The 12,889-nt window shown below is 35.3% G+C and overlaps 1 protein-coding gene across 1 annotated transcript; it reads right to left on the reverse strand.

Annotated features, from left to right (window-relative positions):
• On the reverse strand, positions 146 to 4,818 carry LOC109716983 (probable protein phosphatase 2C 8). The gene is made up of 3 exons (XM_020242617.1): positions 3,758 to 4,818; positions 996 to 1,101; positions 146 to 676 (listed from the first exon to the last, which is right to left on the reverse strand). Exons 1-3 carry the CDS (start codon positions 4,652 to 4,654, stop codon positions 366 to 368), a joined length of 1,314 nt encoding a protein of 437 aa, XP_020098206.1. The 5' UTR covers positions 4,655 to 4,818; the 3' UTR covers positions 146 to 365.

The following is a 12,889-nucleotide window of genomic DNA, read 5'->3' on the forward strand; positions in this document are numbered from 1 at the left end:
TGGTGCCAATTACAACACTTTAGACATCAAATTTGTGGCGACAGAGAGAATAAAATCTCGGCCGCATCCAATTACCAGTTCCATCAGAAGAGATATATACACATCATTAGACTACCACTAATTCACATATTAGCCCCTTCACACCTCCATAAAAATAAAAAATTAATATCAAATAAAAACAAAGACAAGCAATACATTGCGGAAAACAACTTAAACCAGAGCTTTCCATTCCTTGCACGGCTCAGCACTGTTAATGGTATCATACATCGATTAGAGCCCCTCCACCATGGGATTTCCCGTTTAGTAATCCACTCAAAAAGTAAAAAGAACAAATATATAGCCTAGAGAAAGCTTCGTTTTTTAAATCATCTAGACTTGTTATGTAATCTTCTCAACTCGACGACTACCACGCTAATGTTGTCTTTACTCCCGCGAGACATCGCCAGCTCCACCAGAAGAGCGGCGGCGTCGGCAGCGGTGCGGCCGCTGACGGCGTCAGGGAACGCCGCGGCCATCCGCCCGCTAAGACAGTTTCTTGTTATCTTGCACGCGACTTCGTTCGACACCACGTCCCACAGCCCGTCGGTCGCCAAGATGAGGAACTCGTCCTTGTCCGTCCGGTCCATAACGTTGATCTCGGGCTCGGATATCACGTACGGCTTGAGATAGTAGTCGCCTGCAGAATTAACCCCCAAAAAAGACGATTAATCTCATTCTTGTTCTTTCTACTTTTACGGACACTTCTGTAAATTGCGGCTCGGAGTAACAAAAAACACAATCTATGAATGCTTAATATAGTTCGCAGGGAAAATTTGTTCAGTGATTTTTCAAAGTCTAATTCGATGGTTGACTCCTTTTTTACTTCATTCGTATAGTAGCGGTAGCACGTGTAATGGTAATTTAATACAGTTGTGAGATCAAGGCAAACTAATAGCAACAGTGCAATTCCAATTATAACACTTTCTAATTTTTCACACGGGCGTCTAGTAATATACCTATTGATCTAGAAGTGGCTAGGACTCCGAGGACGCGATAACCATTCCAGTTGATCACCCTGCCACCAGCTGCTTCCACCCTCTCCATCTCATCTGGTCTATCAGGCTGCACAGGTAGAGAATTATCATAAACTATATGTTTATATCAAAGGGCTAAAATCAGATCTAAAACATAAGACTAAACTTGATACATGTAAAAGAAAGGCATAAAAGTGACAACTCAGAATAAACTATGCAAGCACTCGAAGCGTCATATATCTCATCCACCGCCCTCCGTCAGTCCTCCATCCCTTCTCACATTTTAATCCCAAACTTGAAGATTTTGTCTGTATAGAAGTTGGAAGATTCGGAATAAAATGCAAGATAGAGTGGAAAGCCGACGCTCGTCATTTTGTTAAACACTGGGAAGAGAACGAGCTACATATCATGTGACCGATTAGTTCACCAGAGAGGGCACTAATTTGACCTAGCATTGTGCTATTGTAGTTATGTCATTCCACTAGTTCAGAGATAAAACGTGTTAGCATAACAAACAAAGTCATTCATTAGCTGTTTTTGTTTGTTGCCATTGAACAACTTATATTCAGCTTTATACTTGGTTACACGAGGGCAGGGATAGGCTTGTTTGTTAAGCGAGCTGAGCTTGAGCTTTAGCTCAACTGGCTTGCATTCCAAATAAGAAATAAATAGAGAAAATATTGCAAATATATAACAGTACAGTATCGTCACGGAAAAAAAAAAAGAAGCTAATTTACTGCTCTTTGTTAAACCAGCCATGACTCGACATTGTATGAGCTAGCTCGAACTCAGCTCCATAATAAGTGAGCCAGGCTTGAGCTCATCTTAGGAAGCTCATGGATACCCATAGTTGATGAAAATTAGGGGCCCTTTGGTCAGGCACGAAATGGTCCCGGACCACGGGTAATGATTTTCAGTTCAGAAACTTCCGCAAGATTTTGTTTGCTCATGAGTACTGGATAGTCTGTTTCCGCACAACTCACACCTGACCAAGAGACCAGCTCACATGAGCGAGCTGTGCGTGCGCACGCGCGCGCTCTCTCTCTCTTTCTCTCTCAACAGCATATAAAATATAATGTATAATAATATAGTATATTATTATACGGCAAAGGGCTTAGTGGTTGGTACTCGAGACCCAAGTTCGAATTCTAGTTGATTCACATTTTCAGCTAAGTTTATTTCTAAATGAAATAAACGAAGTGGGTAGCGTGCTACCTATCTCTCAAATATATATATATATATATATATATATATATATATATATATAGTATAGCAAGAAAATTAGAATTAATTAATTTTATTGCTTCGTATTTCTTATATTATATTATTAGTCGTATTATGTTATAGTACGTCATATAATATGATCTAAAATTACATCCGTATATTGCATTACATTTTGTTATATTGCACATTTATTTTTACATGCCTCATGCATATATTTATTTTATGTATATCTTAAGCATAATAAAAAATAGAAGACATTATTAGGTGATGACCTCACAATTTCGATTGGAGGTACTGATAACCCAATTTTCCAAGCGGCAAGGGACCACAAAACTGTTTCTATCTACTTTTCTTGCAAACCAAACAATACACCTCGAAAACTGTTTTCACCCTATGCAAACCAACAACTGCCGTTTCCCTTACAACGGAAATCCTTTTCCCCTAAAGAAGGTTTTCCATGGCATTACATAGAACCAAATAACCCTAACCCCAAATTAAATAAATAGGCACATTCTCTCCTACCTTTTTTTTTTTTTGGCTTAATTATAAAAACGTCGTTTGCACTTTACAATGCGTCTCAAGTACTATCCTGTGTAAAAAAATTTAAACAACGGAAACCACGCACTTTAGTCTTGTGTCAAATAGATTCAATATTTATGAGATTTTCTTAATTTTTGATGAAAGTATGAACGATGAAAAATATGACAAGATCGCTTGATGTTAAAAACGCTTAAATTCCTACACACGAATGCTGTTATATAATTCTCTTTTAGGTTTTGACATCCGAAGGTGTGCCTAAAAGAGCTTAAAAATCGTGTCATCTCAGTATGTCACTGTTAAAATTAATGAAAAATTGTAACAGAAGGACCTAAGTTGAGACAAAACTAGAGTGCAAAGTCGACATTGTTTAAGCCTCTCTCTCTTTTTTTTTTTCTTCTTTTCCCTCCCGATAATTTAGATAATGCTTAACAGCGAATTTAGTTTTGCATTTAATGGTCATTTTTGCTCAAATCGCACACACATCATATAGTACATACGATGAACACACACCAAAAAAAAAATGTGAATTTTTTTTAAAAAAAAAAAAGGAAAAAGTGGGGAAAAAAATGGGATCCCAATGTTTGTGAGGCAAGGGGGGTGGGGTTTAGAAAGTCTTAATTGAGGGGACTCGGGGGAGGTAGCACTTAGCAGGTGTCTAAGCCTCGCACTTCTGGGATTAAAAAAAAAAATAATAATGAATTATATATGGGTATTGACAAGAGAATGAGGCAAAACTTATCCTTAAACTAGTTCAGGAGCCGTACGTGCGTCATAGAATTGTTTTCTACCGCTTCTTTTTCTGCTTAAAAATTTAAACAATCACAATAATAAACGGAAACATTCTCACTTTATGAAACGGATGCATACGAAATGCAAAGGGAAATAAAATCAAACGCTCTTTCGAACCCCTCACGAGGACTCCAAGTAGAGATAAGGAATTAATAAATTCAATTAAATTAAGTTGAGGAGAAGAGGTATACCTTGTGGTCCGAGGAGAGGGGGACGGCGACGCCGCCGCGGGAGAGCACCGCCCTCGAGTCGCCGCAGTTGGCGACGACGATGCGCCGCGCCCCCACCACGGCCACCACCGCCGTGGAGCCCACCGTCTTCTCCGCCGCCCCCGATCCCCCTCCCTCCGCCGCCTCCGACACCTCCCCGTCCACCCTCGCGAAGCTCGCCGCCATCGCCGCCCTCCACCTCCCCAGCTCCTCATCCTCCTCATCATCTCCCAGCGCCATCGCCATCGCCATCTCCATCTCCATCTCCTCTTCCCCCTTCACCGGCGTCGCCCTCCGCCGCCGGCGACGCTTCGCCGCCTCCTCGGCGAGCACGACGTGCATCCGATCCCGGCACGCCTGAGCCACCCGCGCCCCGCCGTGACCGTCGTACACCCCGAAGAAGTCGTACCCCGCCGCCGCCTCCGGCGACCCGGCGAACCCCAGCGCCACCGTCACCGCGTCCTCCATCTCCCTCCGCCGCCCGATCACCGACACCTCCCCGTGCGACAGGCTTGGGAAACCTATCCCGGCCGCCGCCGCCGCCGCCAGGATCCCCACGGCGGGGCCCTCCCCGTCCGGATCTGACGCCGCCGAGGTCGGCGACGACGAAGACGACGACGGCGACGAGGAGGAGGAGGAGGACGAGGACGACGACGGCGGCGGCGAATCGGGCTTCGCCTCACGATTCCTCAGCCGCTTAGCGGACCCCGTTAGGGCTTCCGATTTCATGCGGCGGAGCGCCGCCCTCCGGCGACGCGCCGACGAGGAGGACACTTTGCACGGGGCCCCCTCCAATTCCTCGCCGCAGCAAACGGGTACGGCCCTCTCGCCCTTGTCCTCGTCCTTTTTATTGTCACTATCTCTCGTTTTGTTCTCCATCGCTCCCGCTCCAGCTCCCGCTCATCGCTTGCGTTACAAAGCGAGGAAGAGAAGAGAGGGAATGAGGCGAGAGAACATTATTAATAGAGACGCGCGCGCGCACACGCCTCTGCGATAGGTTAGCTAGGAACGGGAGAGAGAGAGAGAGAGAGAGAGAGAGAGAGAGAGAGAGAGAGGACGACGACGACGCAGGGCGCGCGAGTAAGNACATGCATTGGAGTCCACGTTAGAAGAGGCAAGGAGTAACATATTGTGTGGCCACGCCAAGTCATTAATTCATGCGGCCTGATAATTACTTGCAACAATCTGGTACTTACTTAAATATTGCTTGTTAAATGGTCATAGCTCTGTTGGATACCCATGATAAATTAGTGCAAAAGTTAAATTTGTATCGAATGGCGTTTGACTTAAACGAAGTAGTTTTCTGACCTTCACTTTATCATATAGCACTTTATCATGAGTGCAAAAGCCAAATTTGTTCTTATGTTTTATTGAACCTTAATTTGCAAATTTAGTCATGATACTTCATTGAATTCCCTCATTTTTTAGAAAATGCACCCTCTTTCCCTAGGCATAAGAGGACATAAAATAGATATCTATTATGTCTTTAAAATGTATGATATGGGACGGGCCTATATTTATGCTCGTGATCTAATTCTTGATTTATGTAATGAATGGGGGGAAAAAATAATGTTAAGTTCATTCTTGCTAGTTTAGAGGATTATCCACTTTCAATATTTAATTTTTTTCTATTCTCATCTGTGTTCAAAGGCTGCTGGAATTAATGTTCCTATATTGTTGCATTATTTTTTATAGAGGTAAATATTTTTTTTTTTTTTTTTTTTCTTGAGAGAGAGATAAATAGCATATTTTTTATTTTATTTATTTTATTAAAAAATAAACTTAATTAGAAATGTGAATCAATTAGATTTCTAACTTGAAATCTCATATTCATAAAGTTATTTGCCACTTACTGTAGGAACGATCGGTACCTTATTCAAAAATTTATTATTTACTATGATATGGTAATATATCAAAATTTTATGGACATGCCTATGGATCGAAAAGAAAACCTAAATATCAACAAACTATACTAAAAGATATTGATATTGATCTTTTTATCTTTTTTTTTATACTTTATAAAATTAACTGTTTACCACCTAATTTATTTTTAGGTCAAAGAATTTTGAAACCCTGTATGTATAACTTTAGAAGTTGAATCTTGAATTTCAAACTTACTAGGTAAGTGAACGAAGAATAAATCTAGATTAGTACAGAGAATTGGTAAAGGTTCTTAATATAGGTGTTTTTTTTTTTTTTTTAAGTAACACTTGAGCATTTGTTCACTAGATGACATTATAATTTTTTGTTTGGTTCTGATATTGCTTATATTTTTAGTTATATTGGCGATTTGTAAAATTTGATCAGCAGTAAGTATTAAAATTATGATTTTAAGCATGAAGAACAAAAAAATCAATTTGAGTATATTTATAAATTCAATATATTTCCTTTTCTTATATTGCCCTATATATTATGAACTAGTGCCATACAAACCCTTAATCCTGGAAATTTTGAATAACATGTCTATCAAGTGTACACATCAAAAGCATTTAAAATATCTACGTACTGATGTAAATAATGTGTTTGTACAATAAAAATTTTACCTGTCAGTTTTTCAGACTAATAAATATTTAAAGCCTTTTTAAAAAAAATAATAATATTTAAAACCTTCTTAGGCTAAAAATATATAAAAAAAATTCTATTTGCATATTTTATTTTATTAGTGAGGTCTAAGTTGTACATCCATTAATTAAAAAATTTTAAATTTTTATATAAAGAAGGTTAAATTACAGAAATTTTTTTTTCAATATCCGCTTTTTCATTTTTCTTCTCTGATTTTTAAAAATCTATATTTTTCTCTTAAAAAATAAAAAAATATTCATAGAAAAATACGGTGTTAATTGTAACAATAAAAAACCAAATTGTCCTCTCCTTATTCGCTTCCTACCCAACTTTCCTCCATCCGTAGCCCCTCCTCCTCCATCCTGCTCGCCAGCTCTCTTGATTCGAGTTGCAACTTTGCTTACTCCATGTTCTCTTCTTGCACTATTGCCGTCCCTTCATTTTGGCGATGGTGAGGAGAAGGTCGGGGTGAGCGCGAATGAAAGGGTGTGTGAGGGCTAGGCGACGAATGAAAGGGGGCGTGGTGGCGTGGGCGAGTAGGTTGTCAGCGAGGAAGGAGGCAACACTGCTGAGAGAAAAAGCTTAAGGATATTTTGAATATAAAAAAATAATAATTCAACATAAATAAAATGCTAATGAAATACTGACGGGGAAAATCAAAGTGAATATTTATTATTTTTTTAATAAAATAATGTTAAATATAAAAATATTTAAAATACCGTTCTCTAATAGCTTAAACTTTTAGAGTACAACGGTTGTTTCACATGATATCAGTGCAGGAGATTTTAATTTCGAGTCACGTCAGACTCCTAGCATATTAATTTTTTTCTATTTAATTTAAGCCCACGTCATGAGCAGACTAAAAAGTCTCGAACTCAGACGTAAGGTAAAAATGTTAAATATAAATTTTTAATTATCAGAAAGAAAAATAAAAAAAACGAACATTGATTGAAAAATTTTATATAATTTAGTCTATAAATAATAATAATAATAATAATGATGTTAGTGAAAGAATATTAGTCCCTAGATGATTGAGACGTAAGATTTATATTGTACAACCCTTATAAATTTATAAAGATCTCATAGCTGTGGAAATATAGAGTTGGTTTATGGCCGATATGGTGGGCATGGTTCAGTCGATAATAGAGAGAGAGAGAGAGTAAGTAGAGAAGGGACACGTGGAGGGTGAATTAGAGCAGAGTTTGGCGTATTCTAGAAGGAGCATGTAACATGTGGTCTGATTCACCCGAGTTAGTAGTACTGGGGACAGGTCTTTTTGATTTTTCTCCTTTTTTTTTCCTGAATTACCCTTTTGGTTTTAATTCGAGATTTTCAAAATATATTATTACTTTTTTGATTCAAAATAAAAATTGGGAGGAGAATCGGACAGAAAAGCAAACTCCTAATCTTGTAGCCAATGGTGTTCATAATAATTGTTGGATTAATATGACATAATTTGATAACGGAGTAGCTATAAACATTATTTTCTTTATTATAAAAAGTCTAAAAAAATTTAAAACGGGTGGCATAAAATAAACCTAAAAATTATTATCAGTATAAAAGATTATTTTTCGCTTGCTTGGTTCGGACGTAAAATTATCTTTCACGAATTTGAAAAAGAAATAAAATTTTTGTTTTTTTCGTTGTTTTTTTGGCAGAAAACGAAAACTCAAACTGTGTAAAAATTTTTCATTCATTTTTTCTACTAAACTAATTAAATGTGAAATTTTTTTTTTAACCTAACAAATATTAATACATTTTTTTTTCCTATAAATCAAATACTATAAAATATAATTTTTTTATTAATTTTTTTCTCAAGAAATTGTTTTTTTCGATTTTACGTTGAACCAAATGTACACTTATAATTTGTATATATTAGAAAAAGTATATTATTGCATATTTATTCCATTGTAGTTACAATCATAATTTTATAAATAATATAAAAAATAAAAATATCTTTAAATTTCTTAATATTGTATATTATAAAAATAATTTTTTTATACTCAGTGATTGTTGTAGCTGTTTATGTCGATTAAATCTCCTAAGTCTTGATCAAATAAGCTTTTGCGCATAACCCTATCAACTTTTACCTTTTCCGAAAAATAAAATAAAAAAATATGGAAAAACTTCAAATATCACTGCTGTACTTTCACACTTTTTTATTTTAATATTCTGTAATTTAAATTATATCAATTTAGTACCATATGGTTTTATTTTTTTTTCTTTTTATTATTGTTTCCACTAATTTTTTTCGTTAAATCAATGATAAAATTAAAACTAAAAAGTACTAAAGTGAATATTCGATAAATTTAGGTGGGGTATCTGAAATTTTTTCTATATAATTTGACGAAATACTAACGGAGAAGCTGACGAAAAAATAAAATAAAATTATAGAACACTAATTTGATATATATTAAATCATAGGATGCTAAAGTAAGAAGTACGATATCACAAGGTTGGTATTTGAAGTTTACCCAAAAAAAAAATCTATTCTGTCACGTCAAAACAAATCAAACGACGTGCACCACGCACATACGAACCCAGACCATGGTTGGATCTGGTGTGATTGGATGCTTCGGTTCGGGTTAATTAGCTAGGCTACAGTGATCGATTGTCAAGAATTAAGGATTAAGCTTAATACTATTTAATTAAAAAATTAATGTAATAATTAACATGGTTAAGAAATATATAATTAATCAATACTCCTGCTTCTTGCCCTTTGGTTCGGATGCTATTGAGAGATAAAAAATTAAACGAGCTATTTGGACGTTTCTTCAAAAACTTTTCTACTTGAATATCATATTTATACATGGCAAGGTAAAGAGCTCACTAATAAAATAATAATAATAATAATAATAATAATAATAATAAAGCCTCAATCTTAGGTAATACTTTGTTTCTAAAATATAAAAAATAGTAAACGGTGGAAATAAATGATTTTTTTTTAAAAAAATCATAATAATAATAATGACAAAGCAAGTGATAAGCAATGTAGTTAAGCTTTTAGTTTTTATTTCATTATTACTGTAATCTTCATCTGAACCGGATCCCAATTATAGACGCTTAATTTAGCCGTCCAATATAAAAAAATGGCATGCATTTGTCCAATACAAACAAGAATAAGGCAATATCCAGGAACATTCATTCAAGTCCCAAAAGAAAAAGTTTAGCTACTAAATGATAACCATACGAATCAAACACTATTCTTGTTTCTGATCACGAAAAACGAACAATTTCGTGAGTTCTAGGACTATTTGGTAACGCAGACCCTTCAGTGAGTGCAACTGCTTGCTCAATCACGTAAGCTCGACATTGCCCTGCATCCGTGAAATCTAACATCCGAGAAATTCACCGACGGTCTCTAGCGCAAGTAATAAAACGCTTGATGATTGATATCCGAGGTTCTAAATTTAAATTCTCATTGATTCACATTTTCAGCTAAGTTTCTCTAAAAAAAAAAAAAAATCGAAAAATTCTCTGGCACTTCTAAAAATGTATGATTCTCTTTAGTTTTTCGCGCTTGCGATCGAGTTTCGCCTCACACTTGGGCTGGTGGATAGAGCATCACAACTTTCGATGATAATCATGTGGTTATATTTAAAACTTGTGAGATTATTATTATCAAAACCCGCGAAATAAGTTAGGTATGTCGGATAAAACGTGGACCAAGAAACAAACGGTGGAAAGGTTTAAAAGGTTGATACATTACGTGTCGCTCAATTGCCATGATCGATGACTCGGTTCCTTAATTAATGAGTTCGTGATCTATAAAAGCAATTAATTGAGGAGCTATAATAATGGTTGCGAAGAGAGGAGGCTCAAGTACTGAGTGAGTTTTAAGAAATAGAGATGGGTAATTACTTATATATAATATTCTCGAGAGAAATGCTTGTAAAATGTTATTTTCCGATTGATTTAAATTTTTTAGACATAAATAGTTATAATTTCATAAGGTATCAACACAAAACGTAATGAGCGTAAAATTATGCGATTCTTTGTGATCTATACATATTTCAAAAAATCTTTATATAATAATAATAATAATAATAATCTATAATAAAGTAGATAGTTTAGTTTAACTCTTGTGATTTAGCGCATTTTCTTTCGATATCCTATATATAGTTCTAAAAGTTACACTTTAATTGCTCTATTGTTTTATAAATTTTCTTCTCTCAAAGATTTTTTATTAAACATCATAGAAAAATCATAAAATAATATATTGCAAAAAAAAATTTATTATTCTCAACAGTGATACAAAAATATAACTGCAAATTAAGTTATGCGTGACACAGACTACAAAATAGACTACATATATATACAGCAAGGGAGACAAATTTAAGTTGTACCCCTATACATTCAAGTTAAAAAAAATGCAAACTCCAAAATGACTCGGAGGTGTGTCGAAACTCGCGAGTTTTGGAGACCAAAAAGTAAGTGTGGTCACCGACCGTCTCTAGAGTAAGTGGTAAAGAATTTGATGGTTGGTACTCGAGATCCAAGTTCGAGTTCTAATTGATTCACATTGCAAACTAAGTTTATTTTTAAAGGAAATAAACGAAACGGATAACGTGCTTTCTATCTCTCAAAAAAAAAAAAAGTGCGGTCACTTGCGAGCCATGACCCTTTTCTTTTTTTTTTATTTTTAAAATTTTTTTGTCATTTTTTATTTTTGGTTTTTTTAAAATTTATGTAGGTGAGGCCACGTTAGGGCATTGGTGGTAACACCTCCCCCTGCTACGTTACGTAGAGAGGTGGTACGTAGCTTCTACGTGGAACCATAGCGGACGTTATTTTTAAAGGGGTGGGACTTTTAATTTGTACCCGTTTTAATTAATTTGTCGCTCACGACTCACGAGCATGCATTTGGAGGAATTATTGCATGCCTACTACGAGTATGCTCGCTCGTTAGATTTTTTTTTTTTAATTATTATATTATGCTATATTATTTGTTTGAAAGGTAGATATTTGAATTTAAAATGAATGAAATGGAATGATACATTAATTAATAAATAAATGGACAATGCTCGCATATATATATAGAGCAGTGGACACGATTAGTAAACACCGTGGAGTTTGGCACTAATTAATTTGTCCCATACCGATCATGTCTAGAGCAAGTGGCAAAAGCTTGATGGATGGTATTTGAGATCCAAGTTCGAATTCTAATTGATTCATATTTCCAGCTAAGTTTATTTCTAAATGAAATAAACGAAATGGATAGCATGCTACTTATTTCCAAAAAAAAAAAAAAAAATTTATCCCATAAAATTTATTTATTATAATAATCACTGCCATAGCTGTTAATTGTTGATTGTTATTCGAAAACGCTGTCGAGCACTAAAACATCTATATGTATATTTCAAAATTTGGGATTGGACTCTTTTTTGATTTTGGGTTTGGGGAGAGAGAGCCTGAAGAAATGTTCGCGCGCACGCGGAAAAAAAAGAAAAAAAAAAAAAAACCTAGGGCTCTCTCTCTCTCTTCTCTAAAAAAGAATACATTCAATTAGTCTACTTAATTAATCACGAGAACTCATGCTTTAAATTATTTTAGCCTTGTATCAGACTAAATGCTTGCTTGGAGCGGCTTTTAGGATTGAGTGGGTGTTTGGTTGTATAGTATAATCTAATGGTTGAAAATGATCCGAGAAGTAGATCTAACGGTAAAAAACTTACAAGCATCAAATGCTTAGTGCTTTTATAAGCACCATAGCTAGACTGATATAGAATTGAGCTCCTATACTTTTAAAAGCACCAAGTTATTGATGCTTGTAGATTTTTAGCCGTTGGATTAAGAGATATGCGGTTAGGATGATATGGGCCTCCTAGGGTTGAGTGGGTGTTTGGTTGAATAGTATAATCTAATGATTGAAAATGATTCGAGGAGTAGATCTAACGGTAAAAAACTTACAAGCAACAAGTGCTTGGTGCTTTTATAAGCACCATAGCTAGACTCTCTCTCTCTCTATATATATAGTCCATCTACTATCCTATTAATAGGATTGAGGATATTGTCCTATCAAGTCGTTTTGAATGATCGAAACTTCAAATTAATAATCGGTATTATTGAAATTGATCTACGCAATTAGAAATCTTTAGAAACCAAATTTTGTAATATTTAAAAATCATAATCAAGTTCATCGAAGAGTTGAAAAAAATAAACGGCCATAAATGAATAACCTTCTTAAAATATAAATTAGACTTTCTCAATTCATAATCAGAGTCATCAAACATTATCTAGAATTTTCTATAAAAAATTCAAGCAATTTAGATCTTGTGTATTATTAGGAGTACGTAGGCCTTCGTGCTCCTAAGTTGTTTCTGATGATACATAACAAATTTCAAATTAAAGCTTTAATTTTGAGCTTTTTGTTGCAGCAGCAGCAGAAAGCAACTAAAATAACGATTTCATCGAAAGATTTTAGCAGACCTCAATAAGTATTTTTTTTTTGGAAAAGCTAAATGCGGCAGAAGAGGGGGTAAAATTTTGAATTATTAAAGAAATTAGGAAATGCAGTTTTATTTTCTCATAGAGATGTTTGTAGGTTATACA

This window comes from Ananas comosus, linkage group 11 (genome assembly GCF_001540865.1).
Source record: "Ananas comosus cultivar F153 linkage group 11, ASM154086v1, whole genome shotgun sequence".
Taxonomy (NCBI): Eukaryota; Viridiplantae; Streptophyta; class Magnoliopsida; order Poales; family Bromeliaceae; genus Ananas; species Ananas comosus.